We start from the raw sequence: 19,574 nt of genomic DNA, 5'->3' as shown, positions 1-19,574 counted from the left end.
TTTACTGTATTGTCATATTCGCTACTTTGTCACATATAAGCTTTTTCTGTGCTGGGATGCATATTCATTTTTGTGTGCACGATTAGTGCCACTGCACATGGAAACTGGCACGTAGATGACACTGTGCTTCCATTGAGGTGATAGTTTATGTGTCTAATTTGTAGTACTTGTTTGCAGAACTGTAGTGCCACAAGCAGCTGTGGCTTTCAGTGAACCTCTGACGTTCAGTTCAATTCAGATCGTCTGAAGACACTGTTTTCTGTAATGGGCTCCTTTTCCTTTCCGTCTGTCACACCTGCACATTTAGCTCTCCTGTTATTTCTTACATGTGAGATCCAGTAATGTAGAATGGAAAATTGATAAGGTTAATTTTACAAAGATATTAATAGTTTTTCATTATATTTTTCATGAAGAATTGGGTCAGCAGGCACTAGCGGGTCCGAAAGGAATGTATAGATCGTTACTCTGCTGTTAGTACAGCTGCCAAGCTGCTTTTGAATTGATATAGGTAGCAGAGGATTTGCAACTATGTGTGAAGGTCACTGGGTGAGAGGAGGTGTATCAACTGGGAATTATATTTGAATATAGGAGCCAGTGAGTTGATATTTTGGGTGTATTCTCATGGCTTTTTTTTCTTTGAGTGGCTCTTCTGCAGCCATGTATATACCATTTAGAGACCTTTATGGCAATTTGGTATTTTGTACTTAATAGCCTAGTAAAATACACGCATAAAGTTCATGTTATCAGAAGGAACAGATATGGCTAATGCCTGAAATATGTAATATTCTGTGTATTTTTTCAGACTTTTTTTTTTTAATTAGGATATGTCTACTTGTACAAAAAAGGTTAATTTCTGTCTTGCAAAGTGTATGCAGATGAGGAAAGAGCAGTCTGATGTCATTGTAAATTAATGAACTATATCTACATAAAAAGTTCATCATCTTATTTTCCTGCTCTTGAGAAGGAACAGCTAGAAATGACAGGACGTATTGAAATGAAGTCTCAGTGTTTCACACACGCCTAACAATATTAAATCATTTTGCTTTCTCCGTAGGATTTTAAGACAGTGCTGTCTTTCCCCCAGTACCCAGGGGAATTTCTGCACCCTGTGGTATATGCATGTACTGCAGTTATGTTGTTGTGCCTGTTTGCTTCCATTATCACCTACATTGTCCATCACAGGTAAGAATTCAATTTTAAGCACTTGTGTTAAATGGTCAGAATTATGCTGAGGTACTTCAATTTTTCTAACCCTCTCTGAAAAGATAAATTTAAATGGTCTGAATTACTGTTGGATAGTAATATCAGCAATGTGATTTACACCAGAGAAATCAAAAAAGGTTATGTCAACCTTTCTCAGGCTGTTCCCAAGCTGTATCTTTCCTGAGACATATGTATAAACGGGCTACTCACTGTTCCTAAGATTTCTAATTTGACAATTCAATATAAAACCACATGCGCTATCAAATTCTGTCTGGCAAATTCCAGTCAAATAGCAGCGCATTGGACAGCTAGACTGGTGGTATTGGCTTCTATGAGCAAGTTTGGTTGAAAGACTTGGTAACTATTGTTGGATAAAATAAACTTTCTTTGACTTCTAAATCTTCTTGGGTTTCGAGAACTTGTGTTTTCCTTTATATGAAAGATTTATATAAATGCCATTTTAACAACATACTTCTGTTAAAGACCATTAGCAATTTAAAAGAGTAGGAATGTATTGTACTGTAGAAGCTGCTAAATATTAATCAAGGGAACTTAATGCAATGACTTCTGATCTTCAACTTCCATTTAATCCTTTAGAGATGTCTTGTTAGCATTATGCATATCTGAAGCTATGCAATAAGCCTTTTGCTGGTACTACTCTACTTTAAGTGCTTGATTTGATGGAGGAAACTTTAAGTCAGTAGACCCCTGTCAATAGACTCTTTTTAAAATTTTTACCATTGATTTTACCTTTTTACCATTGATTCCAATGCTGGATAAACCTATAGATTTACTTCTATGTAGGTATTCAAGAATCAGAGAATTTAATTCTATAATGTTAAGCATTTTTTCAAAAGTGTTATTTTCATAATAGATATGTTGGTTTTTAATTTTAAAATTTAATTTAAAAATTTTTTCAACAGCACAATCCGGATAAGTAGAAAAGGATGGCACATGCTTCTCAACTTTTGTTTCCATACTGCTCTTACGTTTGCTGTTTTTGCTGGTGGAATCAATCGCATTAAATATCCAATTATATGTCAAGCTGTAAGTATCTGCCTTAGTAATTCTTACTAATAGAATGAAAACCTAAAACTGTATCTTTTAACATAATACTGATATTTCTCTTTCTTTTCATATTTTGTTCCTGGATCTTAAGTTCTTCAGAATAAGTCATCATTATAAGCATGTCTTTTACAGGCCACCACTGCGAATGTTCAGTGTTTGATTGTCACCTGAGTTTCTGTGAAACTTCATTAACTTCTTTGCAGCTTAGATTTTTTTATTAAAAAAAAAAAAAAAGATCCCCGACAACCATAATATTTGTCTGTTCTGCAGGATAGTTGAAAATGATGTTTCCCAAATATTTCTAATGTCCTTTCTTCGGATTGAATGTGTGGAACTAAAGTTACTACAGCTCTTTTGTAATATATATACCATTTGCCTGAGAGTGGTCCTGGCTTCACTAGGTGATCCCTATATATATATACTTGGACAGCTTAAAGTTTATAGTATGATTATGTCTTTTAATCACAACTCAAGCTAAGGAGACAAAGCAGACTAGTACTCTTGCGATTTATGGATCCCTGTTTGTGCTGCTGGACTATTTTACATCTCTTCACAAAATCACAGAATCACAGAATCAGATGGGGTTGGAAGGGACCTCTGGAGATCATCTAGTTCAACCCCCTGCCAAAGCAGGTCCACCCAGAGCAGGTTGCACAGGAACGTGTCCAGGTGGGTTTTGAATGTCTCCAGAGAAGGAGACTCCACCACCTCCCTGGGCAGCCTCTTCCAGGGCTCTGCCACCCTCAAAGTAAAGAAGTTCCTCCTCATGTTTAGATGGAACTTCTTATGTTCAAGTTTGTGCCCATTTGCTCGTGTCCTGTCACTGGGCACCACTGAAAAAAGACCGGCCCCATCCTCCTGACACCCACCCTTTAAGTATTTATAAGCATTGATCAGATCCCCCCTCAGTCTTCTCTTCTCCAGACTAAAAAGACCCAAGTCCCTCAGCCTTTCCTCATAAGAGAGATGCTCCAGGCCTCTAGTCATCTTTGTAGCCCCCTGCTGTACCCTCTCCAGCAGTTGCTTGTCCTTCTTGAACTGGGGAGCCCAGAACTGGACCCAGTGCTCCAGATGGGGCCTCCCGAGGGCAGAGTAGAGGGGGAGTCTAACCTCTCTTGACCTGATGGTCACACTCTTCCTGATGCACCGCAGCATGCCATTGGCCTTCTTGGCCACAAGGGCACATTGCTGGCTCATGGTCATCCTATTGTCCACCAGGACTCCTAGGTCTTTCTCCTCAGAGCTGTTCTCCAGCAGGTCAGCCCCCAACCTGTACTGGTGCAGGGGGTTATTTCTCCCCAGGTGCAGCACCCTACACTTGCCTTTATTGAAGTACATCAGGTTCCTCTCTGCCCAGCTCTCCAGCCTGTTCAGGTCTCGCTGGATGGCAGCACAGCCTTCTGGTGTGTCTCTTGCTTCGTCCTTCCCAGGGATATATTGCTGTGAGATGCAGAGAGGGCATGGCTTCAGCTGCTCTGAATATAGAGGCTGAGTCTGTACAGTGTGTAAAGAGAGTAATTTCAGTCATCTTCCATAACACTTGATGAGGGCTTGTTGCAATCTGTTTGTCTTAAATATTTCTTCCTCTCAGATTTTGTAGAAGTGCTCCATATCTCATGAACGTTGTTTGTTTTTACCTGTAGTAAAGCACTCTCTTAAGTCAACATTCTCCCAGATATTTTGCCTGCCACTAGTCTGGTTCTTCTGATTGGCTTAAATGGGTATAAACAGCAAGAGTTCCTAGCCAACAGCAGAGTCACTGCAAAACTTGCATAACTAGTGTAGGAGTTATCACTCTAATTTTCAGTTTGATGCTTTGGAAGCCTTTTGTGTATACTTGTGCATGACCATCAATAAACAGCACATACAGACTTATAAGCACCTGTAAAGTTCTACATGCAAAGTCTACCTATGTACATTACATAGTATTCATTTAAGTGACAGTTGTCTGCTGGATTATTCTGAGATAACTATCTCACAATAGCTGGTGTACTGTGTCATAATTAATCTCTGAGTTCTCGCAAGTTGAAATATCATTTACCATTGTTTTTATCTGCCATTTGCAAGCGAGGGTAGCAGATTAGTTTCTAGGGCAGCTATGGCCATGTAATTACATGATCACAAATGACCATCTGTTGTCACAATCGTTGCCTGGTCACTTACTTTGCAGATTGCATGGTAACAATGCAGTATTAACAGCAATAATGAAAAATTGGTGGAGATAAATGAGTTATTAATAGTCTGTTATGAGTAATACATAAACTATGGGGGTATCTTCATAAAATGCATTATCAGTGTCGGCTGTTTCTTGCTTTGGTATAGGGCCAGATCCTGAGCTGCTACGAAACACGCACACTTAGAGAAACTGAATGGATCCATTCATATATGCCTTGTAATCAGTTTCATAGAGTTCTTTATTTACCTTGGCACCATGCTACACCAACAGACAAATCATCCACAGTTAAAATTTACAAAAGATATGGGGGACACAAAACACACACGGTCCTTTGGTTCCTGGTAGAAATTGTCTGATGTAATTAGGTAGGGCTAATGGATGCAACAGTTTTCTAAGACAAACTCCTATAGCTGGTAACACAGACTGAACAAAGGTTCACTCTTAGAACACTGCACCCCACCACACATCCTTTTTTGCCTACTGACAGCAACATTTTTCAAACTTCTTTGAGTCCCAGTGCCTGTCTCTTCCCTGAGACAGCCCTGAGAGGATTATTCTGTGAATTAATACTCCAGGTACCAAAGCTAGGAGGTAGGGAGGTCAGACCTAGAACCTTGTGTATTTGCACGTTTCCCGTAGCTTACTTAAGGGGTGGTGGGGTGCACAGCACTCCTTTTCTACTGTGTATGGAATATAGCAATTCTTTAAATCACTCAGCCAAGGAAAGTTATATTTATATAGTTGTTAGGGGCTTGTGTGCCCCTCAAGTCTAAGTTTTGCCTCTTTCTCCTTTTTCTTTTCTTTATTTTTCAGTTCTGGAAAAAAAATATATTAGGGTTTAAAAATATATTTGTGAAAATATTACAGCTTCAAGCAGCGTTAAAATATTAGTTATAGCCCATGTGTAGCACCATCCATATTGCTATAGCACAGGGATCTTTCCATCTGCTGCAATTCAAAACACAGCTTCACCCTGCAGCAATGTGATTTGCACTTTCTGTTTGCTGGGTGCATAGGGGAAGATTCCAAGTGCAAGCATTTTCACAGAATCTTCTTGGTTGAAAGGGACCTTTGAGATCATCGAGTCCAACCACACAAAAAAAACCCAAAACAACAAAAAACACACCAAAAACAAAACAAAAAACAAAAACCACACAAAACAAATGCCCACAACCACACAGCACACCCACCCACAAACAGACCCAACCCAACAATCTCGGGCACTAGAGCATGCCCTGGAGAGCCATGTCTACACGTTTCTTAAATACCTCCAGGGATGGCGACTCCACCACCTCCCTGGGCAGGCTGTTCCAGTGCCTGACCACTCTCTCGGTAAAGTAATTCTTCCTAATATCTAATCTAAACCTTCCCTGCCCCAACTTTACACCATTTCCTATGGTCCTGTCATTATTCCCTTGGGAGAAAAGGCCAACACCCACCTCTCTACAACCTCCTTTCAGGTAGGATTTTCTGTCCTAATAACTGAAATGTGGTGTAAAAGGCAGAGAATGTCCACCATTCTTATTGTAATTGTCCCTAGAACTTTCACACAAATTTCACTGCAACATCCTTACCCAAGTGAAATAATAGACTGAGTTAATTTTTGTCCTTCATAATTAACCAAAAAGGGTGGTTCTAAAATAACTTCAGTTGGATCACCTTCTCCCTCTAAATGAGGTGTCTCAGGCTAATTTTAAGCAGCAGGAATTAACGCTATGGAAATGGACCCATTTTCTGTGATAGATAGCAGGAAGAACCTTCATATTGCCTTGAAGGCAAAGTAATTACATGCAAAAATGTGTTTTTAGAGACAGTAAAATCTAAATATCTAAAATATTTAATATATTTAATAATGTCTAAAAATCTAAAACTCCCTTTTAAGGATACCTATTTCAGAGATGATTTTGTATAGACAGTCTCACTTGTGTATGTGCTATGCAGTCTTTATGATTCATAAAAGAAAACCAATGTTAGAGTGCTGGTCTGGAAGAGTTGATTGCTTCTTCACAGATTTCCTGTTTGAATGAGGTTATATTTACAGACTGTTTACATTACCCACAAATCTGACTCTGGGTGTCACTAAAGCTGGCTGTTCACGTAGAATCTGGAGTCTTGAGTTTATGGCAAAATCTTTCATTCAAGGCAAAGGTTGTGTTAGGAACAGCAGAATGGGATTAAGCAGAGCCAATACACTAGCCAGAAGGCTGCTTCAGCCAGCCAGTGCTGATGGAGTCAGTGAGATGCAGTCGGCCTCTTCCCAGAGTTAGGGTCTCAGATTACTTTCCTTCAAAGGGCAGAAGAGGCTTATTCCTTTCATGCAAGGAATGAGTTGGAAGGAGACACAGCTGTAGCTGAATCACTCCCCATGTATAGGAGGCACTGATTCTGTACCCTCAGTTTGAAAGATTTCAGTTTCATGGCCCCTACTTTCCAGGAAAGCATGAGAGCTGTGAGGCTATGGATGCTAGGGGATGAAATCATCAGTTCAACATGTTGAAGCATGAAGAATAGGCTTAGGGGCACAAGATTCAGGAGATAGAAAAGGAATGAGACAGAAAAGTTAGGGAGTGAGACAGTCATAATTTTTTATCCTAGTCATCAGTTACTGAATGGCATGATCACTTTCATCACATCTTCAACAACTTTCTATATGGTTTATCAAATAAAAGCTTCCATGTAAAATTTGTCAAGGCTCAGATCTTCCTCCTTCCCAATGACTGTCATATGTGAAACTGCTTGTGAATTCCTTTCTGTAGGACAGTAAATCTTCAGCAAGAAAGGTGAAGGCCATTCCATACTAGCCAGTAGCCCAGGAGTTATCATGCTACCCTTGGAAGTCTGAAATTTGGATTTGAATCCTGTTAAACTGAAGAGGTTCTAGAGCTCTGTGCTACATCTCAGGGAGGAGCTGTAGATACAAAAATATTATAGAAAGAAGAGAAGATCAGTTCTTTCTGCTCTAGCTACATTTTTTTTTTTAAAGAATGGGTTTAAAATCAATGTGTTGTGATCAAGTTTACCAGTTAGAGTTTCTCAAGAGAAGAATGCTATTTAAGAGCTTTTGAGTGGTCTTTGGTGAGAAAGGTGCTGCATTGTTCGGCTCTGCAGAGACAAGAACAGAGCTAGTCATATGCACAAAACTTTAGGTGGCTGGAATCTTATATCATTACAACTGAAAAAAAAGAAATAAAATCAAAAACTAGGGGAAAACAAATAAATTTTTGTGCAATTTAAAGCTGATTAAGAGAGCTTCTTGTGCCAGAATGCTTTGCATAAATGTGTGTTCTGGCCATTACCATGGTAAGTCCACGGTGTGGAACTTAATTTACCTCTAAGGTACTGAAATTTATTGAAGGAGCACATATAAGCAACATCTTCCTTCTGTAGAGAAGTGTAATCTTTTATTCTGTAGGCTAGTGCTTATTCCCAAATAGAAGAATTCTAAGAGCAAAGGAGATGGAAAAAATGAGTCCAAGAAAAGGAAACAAGACAATTTTCACCATGTAACTGTGGTTATTAGACAGCTTTAGGGGCAGTGCTGGCTTCAATGCATATGACCTGACAAGTTCTTTCTGACTCATTTGGCCTGACAGTGGAAAACCTTCTTACAAATAAGGGTCATCATTTCAGTATATTCAATCATAATCCTTTGTTCTGTACGGAACTCTTGACCCTTCCCATACAATTTTATGTGAAATACATAGTTCCGCTTACAGTGAAAATTGTTTCAAGTGAACACCTTGGTATTTAATTGGTATCTAATTATTGGCCTCTTAAGCTTTACAGAGGCACAAATCTAGTAACAAGACATACATAGGTAAACTTGTATCTTGGACCTTTAGTGCATAAACCTAAGGTTTACATTTGCTAACAGAGTGAAGTGAAAGTTTACTGAACAAAACTATCTTTGTCTTGTTCCCCTTTCTCTTGGGCCTTGTCTTCCCCTTCCATGTCATGAGCTGGTTTCTCATGCATTTCTAGCGTAGGACTCAGATGCCTTGCTAGCTTAAGAGCCCTAGAAAGAGGTGATCCTACTGAAGGGGACAAAAGAGCATAGAGTCACAGCCCCTAAATGCAACAGTGAGGAAAATGCATCTCCGTGGCATGTGTGGTGATATGGAGGGGAAGGGAGAGGTGAAGAGAAAAGCCCGCCACTTTGAAATACTGAATTTCCAAGACAAGGTGTGACAAGCATTTCTTTACTAATTATTACTAGTGGATGAATAAGAGCAAAAATTCAAGTCCAGAAAGCATATTTTGTGATGGAACAAGAAATAAAATCATCACCACACAGAGAAAAGGGTACCCTTTCCTTTGGAATTTAGTATAACCACTCAGTGCACTGTTCCAAATTCCACATTTGTGTTGTGTCATATATGTTTCATCTCCAGATTGTCACCATTGTCCTTCAAAACTGTCAGTCACAAGGAGGTCCTGTATCATCAGGATATATCCTCTTTTCCTTTAAGCAAGAAATGCATATAGATATTTTTTTTTGAGAGAGAGAAAGACGCATATTATAAAGAGTTAGTACAGAAGATGATAACATTTCTGTCTCTTGTCCATGTTTGTTCTATTTATCCAGTAAGCTGCTGAAACACGAGCATACTGTGATGAAAAGTAATGTGACTAAGGTGTGGCATAGCAATGATTTCAGTTCAGATACCTCCTTGAAAGTCCAATAAATTGTTTTCATGTACTATTTTTAGGAATCTTGTTCACTTAAGTGGCTGATCATTTCTGATCATGGCCATGTATCTTGTTAAAATTTCACCTGCTGTTCTATTCTTATGGACTTTTTGGCATACTCGTGTAGAGTAATGACCAAATATATAGTTGCAGTACAATGCCAAGATGAGAAAGAAGCTATGAACCAAATCTCTAGAATTTTTCTAGTTCTTTCTCATGGTTCCCGCCTCCTTTTTCTAGCTCTTTTTCCTCCCTCCTGCCCTAGTCTTTCACTCCCCCTCCAGCTCATAGTCATATTCGCTGTGTCCTTACAGAAATGCTGGAAGCTGCATATGAGCTGAGTCCAGACAGGACTAGCCACTGAACTGGCAATGTCTGCCTTTTGATGGTACAAAGTTGTCTCATTCTCTTATTTCTGCTACTTTTACCTCAAGCGACAACCGCTATGAAAGCATTATACTTCCTTGTCTAATGTGTCAGACACGTCCCAGAGAAAATTACAAAAGGTTTTCTGTTGATATTTACTGCTATCTTCAAGTTCTGTACTATATTACTGAATGTAAACAAAATTCATGGAAATTTTTTTTTCTTTACCCATCAATTATTTTGTTTTAAGTTGAGCAAAAATGAACACTGGTTCAAATAAATCATTATTATAGATCTGTGTTAGATTTATTCAGCAATTCTCTATATTCCTTAATCATTTATATGCTTTCCAATTATAGCAATATTTTACTTGTCACTGCAAAATGTCAGGTTATGGCTTCAAAGGTAACCTTATTTTGTATAATCTGATGGAGACTTGACTGATGTAATAAAGCACTGGAGATTGGATAAAATACCAATTCCTGTTTCTATAGTAATGAATAACAATTACCAATATAACAAAGATACTAGTATTTTAGAGGTGTTCATACTTTATTTTACTTTCAATGATAAACACACCAGTTTCTTGAAGACAAAATGATAATAACGCTATTGAGAGCTTCTATTTCCTTTTAAGGAAGGATGCCAAGATGTGTTATCTAATTTTAAAAATTGTATGACCGAGTTTATAAGTTCCTTAAAATATGTCTGAAAATTATCTGGTTTTAGGCAAATAACATTGATCCCATTATAAGAAGTCAACCTTGGCTACATGCAGCTGAGAGAGAACTACAGCAGGATATTCCTGAAAAATGAAAGGAAATTATAGCCTAATAGCAAGAAAAAATGCTGACTTCACATTAAATTTAAAAATTTTAAATTTAAATTTTAAAACTAAATTTAAAAAAAATGTGTTGTTATGATAAGCTAACAAAGCTTTCAATACAAACTGAGCTTTGCATCACTTTAAATCCAGGTGTAAAAAGTTGTCATTAACCAGGTTCTTACAAAACAAATGTCTTTTCAGTCTGTGTTTCATAACATACCACCTGGTATCACAGATATTATCTATGATAAATTAAATACAAATTCCTTCTGCTTTTTAAAGTGTTTTCCTTGATTAGAAATAACCAGCGAGAAAGAAAAAGATTATGCACGCACTTACAAATTCAGTTTAAAAAATCTGTTTGCTTGTTCACTTAACGCAGTTTTACTGTTATGTTACACTTATGTTGTTTTACTGATCCATTGACTGAAGTTGTTTAACTGTCCCTGTCTCCTCTTTTTTTAGGTTGGTATAGTACTACATTATTCTACACTCTCTACTATGCTATGGATTGGAGTTACTGCCAGGAATATTTATAAACAAGTCACAAAAAAACCTCAGCCATGCCAAAACAGTGACCAACCTTCTTACCCAAAGCAACCACTACTCAGGTATGGAATATTAGCTATACTTTTTATTTTAATCTATTCTTAAAACATATACATTTTAAACAAAATTTTATTTCTGTATTCTTTAGTTTTTACAGACTATAAATAGGATCCATAAAGAACTGAGTCACTTAGGTGTATATAAAAATCTAAATATTTTTTGTATCCTCATAGTTACCTCTGCTCAGGAGATAGAAATATGCAGAACCAGTATTGGCTAAGTTGAGGTACCTTTAGCTGAACAGGAACAATTCAAATGCTCCTGTTGGTTTCTTATGGAGGAAAAAACCTGGATTGTTTCTGGGTTAAGGCATTTTTAATCATCAGAAACTATGCTATAATGACTCTCCTTTTACCCTTATCTATTTTGCTGTAAGTCTTGCCCACGCTTGTATTGGTTGCCTCGTAGCCTGATAGCAACCTTCCTCATTCCACACCAGAGATCTAATGCTATTACAGAAGCTACTGTCTTTCCCTACAAATCATGGAAAAACCTGAATGTCAACTTAGACTAAAGACCTCAGTTTTGTAGTGAAGGACAGAATATACATGTTCTACTTTTTATGGCTTTGCTGTGAAAAATCCCGATTCGTGTATTCTTTTAAACAGACTGTGCCTATTTTATTTTCAACAAAAATATTTACTAAGCAGCATTTATAGACAGCTGTGAGGCTGTCACAATGTGCTAAAAGTCTATAGGAAGATGAATTGTGTTTTGCTGTCTGACTCTGCTGAGTGATATCTTTATTAACAAGATTAGTTTTCTGCTTTTTAAAAGATTTTCTTTCTAGAAATTAAATTGATTAAAATCACATAAAATTTGTATAGTGAAGAGAAGAAGAGCCATATTGAACATTAGCTTTGTTACGTGCAAGCAAGAGGACATGCTTTCACCAAGAGTGCCTGACTTTGCTAATCCATGATTTACTATGCCATTCTTCACAGATGAAAATTTCACTCTTCCAGTTACTAGCTCATGGAAAAATGAATAATTACCAATTTTCAAATGTTGCAGTGTGTCTATTAAGGTAGAAAATTGTTACGGGTTATGTAGGCCCAGCATAGTTCAAATTAAAATCTTGTTTGAGTTGGAAAACAATAGAGAATCGTATCACAGAAAAGATTACACTAATAGGAATCTTTGTTGTACCAGTCATGTTGAGGTTCTTACACAGTGAAAATAAATAGTAAATATTTTAAGTTTAGTAATAGAAATGATAAACCTCCTTTTAGCTGTAAGAGAGCATAATTGTTTAATAGCTAAGTAAAATGATTCTAAGTTATTTTTCTCACTCAGAGCGCTAGAGACAGGCACTGAAATGTCTAATATGATTTCATAATGGTTAGTACTAGATTCAAAGTAGTAAAGATGAATTTCATTTCATGTAGAAAATGGGCATAATATATGGAAAATTAAAAATTGCTTTAAGCAAGAAAATGCCAAACTCATAATTAGTAATTGTTGTTCTTTTAGAAGGATAATGTTCATTTTTATGGGCATTTTAAATTTCCTGGGTTTAATAAAATTAAAATCAGAATTATTCTGTATCATATTTCCATAAGATCCATTTAAGATGCTTATATTTCAGTGTAGTCATTTATAAGGAATGTTTTAACTAGACAATATCCTTGTATCTGTAAGCTGGTGCCAGCCTTTATACATATTGTGCCTCAGGTACATAAGAGGTGACATTGCGGTTTGTCCAGGTCTGGGTTTGGGTGAGGGAGTGTTTATTTTTTGTCTGCAGTAATTTTGTTAATTTTGACACCAGTAGATAGCTAAACGATATAAAGTTTATTCAAACGGAGTTAGGCTTTTTTAAGTTTTTTTATATGAAAGGACCATCAGTGCTAGGAAGCATATAATATAGTCTGCAAAACACTTTGAAACCAGAAGTAGTTTGTCAGAAATCCCTGTCTATAGACCTAGTTTAACTTGTGTTCAGGTTTTGTTGAACACAAATATGCGAATGTATTTGGCAAGAACTGTATTGCTGTTCTCCTTCGTTCTTTTCTTGTACTGCATGTATATTATAGACTTGGTTTCCAGTTCACATATGAGTGTTTTTGTATTCCTTGTATAATGAGACTTGCTAAATGAGACATAAGGATATCTTTTGTGAGTCAGTAAATGGGGACTACTACAAAAAATCAATATATAAATATACCACATTTTTTTCAAGGAACTTGATGCTCTCTAAAAAGTAGCTAAAATTGTGAAAATAAATACCAAAATATCTAAAAGGAGACCTAACCTGTTAGTAGAAAAAGAAGTTTGCTTGTAACAGCTGCCCCAGTTTCTCTGCCTGCTATTTGCATATTCATTTGCAGAAGTAAGACAAATGAGGTACACTTGATCTTTTCCTCCTAGTTTTCCTTGAGCCGTAGCAAGGCTCCTGTTACATAAAATTGTGGTTCTCTATTAATATTCTCTGTTTCTAGATACAGTGATCAAACTTCAAATCCTTTTGCAGTGTAATTTTACTGAAACTTGTTCTTCATGGTAATGTGACTTTAAATATTGCCTCCTTATACGTGATATATTTTATTATATATATTATACATGATATATATATATTATCTGTTAAATATAGAGCTAAAGCTCTCGGGGCCTATCACGTTGATGACTGGAACCAACTGTAACAATTCTGGTATTTTCCACTAAATGTGCCTGGATGCTAATGAGGTGCATCAAATGAATGCATCATTGACTTTTGTGTATTGAAATGCTGAACCCTAGCACTTCAACAGATAACAAAATTACTTCCCATAAAATATACTCTCTGGTATTCTTAATAGAAATAAATAATTCTATCTGTTCATCCTCTGTGGACATTTATTAAACCTGGCAGAGTTTTGGCTTCTGACTCACGTGAAGTCAGATTCTGCCAGCAAAGGCAAAAGAGGCATGCGAGATACAGCTATTACTTGCAATGTACAAAACTTCTCAACAGCACAAGCTGAGGCAGAGGTAGTATTATTTTTTATACCTGATACATGCATGCATTTTTCGTTTGATGCTGTGTGCACATACAGATTAGACAGGAGTACAGACCACGCAGAAAATATTTCTGAAAGGTATTCTGTTAAAATCTTCCTTTCCAGAAAGAGAGAAAAAAATTAGGCTACTATTATTTTTAATAAGATAACTACTGAGCACAATTGCACTATAAACATTTAAAATAAATAAATAAATAATTTAAAATAAATAAATAAGCTGCCAGTTACACCAGAAACTAGTGTTAAGGAGACAGATAATTAAGTTAGCTTTTATCTCAGGGTTAGGTACAAATATATCTCCTAATTTCCTTCATCCTTTTATTCAATGAACATCTTACGAGGTAATTAATATTGGCAAACTTCAGATTACAAAGAGTCCAATATCCTATATCTGTTATGATAAAACATCCAATGTACGTAAAGAAGGTTGCAGAATAAACTGCAAAATGGAAAACTGTTGATGTCACTGTCTCTGCTGAACTTCATCTTGTTTATTTTGTAATGTATCTTGATAAGCTTTTTAAAAGGTTCTTAATAAAGATGTGGGGCTTCTAGGAAGAGTCTCATCCATTGCCTTAGAAAAATTGTGTATCTAGCTGTAATAGCAATCTAGGAATGGGTTGTGTGTCCTTCCCTTTGTATTCAAAGTACTAGGCTTAGTACTATGGCTATTAAAAATGATCATAGAGAATTTTGGGAAGATCGTAACTCAGACAAATTAAATCAGTTTTCAGCAGCACGCTCAGAGCACGTGCAGCCAATACGACTGTCTTCAATTCCGTTCTCTTACTGTTTTTAACTATAGATAATTTTAAAAATAAAGAATCATTTTTAGAATGAGAAAGCTGATTGCATATTTCATGTATTTTGAAATGTCTTAACTATTTTTTAGAAACTGTCCTTTAACTTGCACACAGAGCAGACCTAGAAATAGTAGGTGAGAAATGAAGGGGTTTGTTTGAACTGCAATGTCTGTTAATGGATGTGCATGTACATATATGTGTGTGTCTGTTGTTCTGTGTGAGTTTGCATACGGGCAGGTACCTTCACATCATCCATACGCTCACAGAGTAGTGAGTGATGTCTGGGAAGAAGCAACAAGGATCTTCCTTGTGGGCTGTGTTTATAGTGTGGCAATGACTAACAGCCTACACCCTGATCACATGCATTGGCAAGACGCTGTAGAGCTCCACGTCCATCCTCCACCTCTCCTGTGAAGGTGGCAGCAGCTCTTCACAGTCATTCCCTGGCTTATTATTTCTCTCAGCTACCCAAATATTCATCAGCAGTATCCAGCTAAACAGTAGCAAAGTATCTTTGTGACACTGAATTTTGTTAAATTCTTTCACTGAAAAAAGGAGAAACCATGCTAAACTTTCATATCCAGGAAAACTCTCTCCTTCAGTCTGTGTAGATAAATCCTGTGATGAGCCTCTTGCCTGAAAGTGAGGAGATTTTACAGACTTGCATGATACGACAGGGGTCACAACATCTGCTTGGTGCTCTGCTCACAGTGTTAACGCTGCTTGTCTCAGGATGCTTGATCTGAATTCTGACAAGCTGGAAACCAACTCATGGGCACATATGGATCTACTGCTGAGAACTGCTGCATTTGCCCAACTGCAGGTCCCAAGAGAGCTTGGCTGGAAGTGTTGTGACCTCCATCGCAAATTGATGATGTGGCAATTTTTACTGAGGAAAGCAGGCTCCTTTTTTCAAAAACTCCTGAATTTGAGTTGCACACAATATTCGTGATGTCACTGAAAACTGGCACATGAAGTTTTTGCACCATAACGGAGGTACTAAAACCATCCCAGTAATAAAGACTAAAGACTTCTTATATTTAGTTTTTCAAAGAAAGATTACGTCCTTTATCAGAGAAAAACCCTGGAATAAGAAGAACTAATGGTTTCTAATATTCCTGAGGTTGAAAGGGTCTTTAGAAAATTATCTTTGTTACTCTCAGGGTATAGAAAATTTCCCCTATCAGTTTTAACTTATAAATAAATAAATAAGTTATAATTTATTGCAGTATAATAGCAGTATAATGGGGGTTCAAAATATGACCAAGATAACAAATTCTCTATTAAATGTCAAGTTTGCCAAATATGTCATGTCATTTTCTTGGCCATGTTCTTTTCTGGATCTTGAGTGTGGATCATATGAAGCAACTTAATTTCCATTCCGAGAGACACAGACATTATTTGTCCCCTTGACACCAGGACCTCTGAAATTCAGTTAAGTTCTAGTGCATTTTTCATTAGCTTCATTAGGAATTCATGACTCTCATGAATTTCTGTTGTCTTCTATCAAATAATAATTGAGATTGAGAGAGAGAGAGAAAGAGGTCAGATGAAAAGCATCAAATTACAGTCCATTGTTTTCTTCTTTATAATATGTCCTCAACTTTTAATTTCTCTAATCTTCATCCATGGAAGCCCATTTTCCTTTCCTGCAGTGAACATGCTAAACCTCCTAGATAAAGTTTAAATTTAGGCCTGATTATCCCAAGGGATTAGCTACCTTTTCCTTAATGACTCTCTACAGTTTGTATATGTTGAAATAAATGCCACAGGGCAGAATTCGTGGAAGCCCTGAGGAGATCTCTGTAGTTCACTGCTAGCATAGGCACAGTTCTCTCATTGGAAATTAAGTGAAACTGATGTGTCCCTGGGTGTAAGGTTTTCACCAGTTGGATGAACTGTGGTACAGTAAGCCAACAGTCTAACTGAAAATCTGCTTTATCATATTCAAGGAAGTTGGCTATAATTTAAATACTCAATTGCATCCTTTGCTTAGAGGACGGAATATTTTGATGTGGGCAGAGTCAATCATTAGGAAGTTTAACTGATGTCTCTGATACTATCATCAGCACTTCTTATTTTAGTTATTGAAAGTTAAGACAAAAAAATTGTCTTTTCCAATGTATATTTTTAGATCATTTTCAAGTCGTGCTGTAATTAGTTTGATTCATTATTGAACAATAGAAGTTTTTGCAGTCCTCATGTATTCGCAAGGTCGCTTGTAGCCTCAATACTGTATGTTCCTAAAAAGAACATAGTATGTAACAGCTGCTTTCATACATATTATCTGCAAATCACTATTTGCATGTTTCTTGTTTCAGTATTTATCATAATTCCCAGGAAGCAAAAAGGCTATATTGCTGAAACCATTTTTAAAATTTTTGCATTTTATAAAAATTGAATGTAAGAGAAGTCATGTTGTCCTTCCAGCTATTGTTTTACTTTTATTCACCAAAATAAGGGTTATATTCAACAAAAAAAGCTAGTATATTATTATATTGGATATTAAAATAATCTAGGGATAAGAGACTTTTCAAAATTTTATTATGGTTAAATTAGAGACCTAATCTTTTGAACAATTCTGAACACAATTTTAATAACTCTGACATTCAAAGGTGACACAGCTAATGATACAACAGTACCACCAGAAATGCTGATCTTATCAGTCAGACTGTAGTGTGTCCTATCAGCCCACCAATTTAGGCAAGTTCTCAAAAAACAAACAAACAAACAAACAAACAAAAAGAATTGCAATGCTGGGACCTCAGCCAGAATGACCAGAAAGATTCTGCCACCTGAGGTATAAAAGCTGATGATATTACAAGCTATTTCATTATAAGGCTGATATATGGTCAGATGGAGTCATGGATTATAGCCAGAGTTGTTTTATTGCTAGCTAGCAATGTAACTGAAAGAGCTGCAGTGTAAAAGGATGTAAAATAGTGACAAGGGAAACATTTTCATGAATTCTTCTTATTCAATTTCAGTCTGAAGCTAAAAGCATTTCTGTCATTTTGGGGAAAATTATCTTAGGTCAAAGAAAATGTTTAATTCGGCTTTGAATTAATTGTTCCACACAAGAACATCTTCAGTAAAAACAAAATATTAAAATATTCAGGAGATTCACAGTAGAAATATATTGTCAGTGGTATTCTAGAAAGCTGTTGCACTTTGCATAGGCCATGTAAATATTCATTGCAGATGGCATTGGATTGCCAATATATGGGGTCATAATGTGGAGGTATTTTCCTGTCTACTCTGAATGAAACAAGAGAAGTGATTAGAACTTTGCTTCTCCACCTTCAAGGCAAGTGACTGAATTCTTGTATTATTAACAGCAAAATGGTAACAGAACCAACCACTTTACTTCTAGATTCACTTCATCTGGCTTGTGAATCAAGCCTCAAACCGGAAGTATTTCAAAAGTTTGGTCTTATTTTCTGGTTGGCAAAATTATTCTTCAAATCTGACCCAAAGGCACTATCAAATGCTTTAAGTGAATGATGCCTGGAACAGAGGTTCCTCTTTGATTTTATCTTATTTCAAGAGTATGATACAATCAAAGTAGAAAAAGGATTTTGTTACTGCCATAACTTCATTTGTTAAGGTACTGGCGAGATACACCATATTGACACATTCCAGAGTGAAAATCCAATAATACCAAATCTTTAAGAGATGTTGAGGTAGAAGGTGAAATTTTATCTTCTTTGTTTAAAGTCCAGGGTCTGAGCTACTTAACATAAATGAAAAGAAATGTTTTATGACTGCAATGAAAGTATGTCAACTTATTACTTGTAAACAAGCTATTAAACAGCATAGCAAGTTACGTATCAAGACTTTAAACTGAAACTCTCCCCAGGTGTAAAGCTATTGATAAACGTAGCCAAAAAAGAAAATTATAACATCTGAGTGATACCTGGCCATTTAATGAGGGAATTATGGTCTTGGGGCTTAGAAATTGTTAACAACATGACTTACGGCATTTGCAAGCTTGCAAAGTTTGTTTTGCTGAGTTTCAGGGAGACTTATAATGATTCCTGTGATATTTTCAGATTTGAAAGGCTGTAACTGCAACATGCTGATCTGCAGAACTGTATTAGGTTGAGTTTTTCAGCTGCTGTTGTCATGAGTTCACATCTAGGTATTTCCCAGATATTCAGAATTCTTGTTACACTATTCCTTGCCTCAACACTTTCTAGAATTCAAACCTGTCATATACATAATTGTACAGGATAAGTTAGAGGGTAGGGTAAGCTTGATAAAATGCTCCATGCTTTGATATGCTGCTCCAGGCAAAATGTAAAACGCTGATTAGAAATTTTGCAAGTTCTAAAAATCCTTGAAGATAATATATTCAAATTCCAATAGGGGCTTTGTAGAATACTTTATCAGATTTGAAAGAGAGACATGTTTTCTCATATGATTCTCTGGTGCCATATAGATTAAACTTGATTATACAAAAAGCTGTAAAAAGAAATGTATAACATAATTTCAAATGTGTCTGTTGCCATAGTATGGACAAAGAACTTGGCTTTGCCATCTGCATGGAATAATATTCACCACAGTTACAGAAAAGGCTATCTGACTTTTAATTGTAGTTGATTGTAAAAATGTATTATTAAGAAAATTTAAAACTTAATCATTTGTTTTATTTCAACAAAGCCTGTTTTATTTCAATAAAGCCAGAGTCACGTCTGATATAAATTCCTTCTTATGAATTTTTTTATATGAGAAAGATGAAACATAAAGCTTGTTACAGGACTACTCTCTTTAAAGTGGGTGTCTGTGTAAATCTAGCTTAACTGTAATGAAAACAGCTTTGTTGCAAGAAAGCA

General features: G+C 36.4%; 1 protein-coding gene across 1 annotated transcript in view; it reads left to right on the top strand.

Moving 5' to 3' along the window:
• LOC141472108 (adhesion G protein-coupled receptor A3-like) overlaps window positions 1–19,574 on the top strand; it is a 283,689-nt gene that overhangs the window by 238,441 nt on the left and 25,674 nt on the right. The window contains exons 15-17 of the mRNA XM_074158920.1: window positions 1,055–1,182; window positions 2,127–2,250; window positions 10,794–10,939. Of these exons, the coding sequence (XP_074015021.1) occupies window positions 1,055–1,182; window positions 2,127–2,250; window positions 10,794–10,939 (398 nt within the window). The remainder of the gene's footprint in view (window positions 1–1,054; window positions 1,183–2,126; window positions 2,251–10,793; window positions 10,940–19,574) is intronic.

The sequence above is a fragment of the Numenius arquata genome, chromosome 15 (genome assembly GCF_964106895.1).
Source record: "Numenius arquata chromosome 15, bNumArq3.hap1.1, whole genome shotgun sequence".
NCBI classification, from domain to species: Eukaryota; Metazoa; Chordata; class Aves; order Charadriiformes; family Scolopacidae; genus Numenius; species Numenius arquata.
This window is presented reverse-complemented; position numbering and strand designations above follow the sequence as displayed.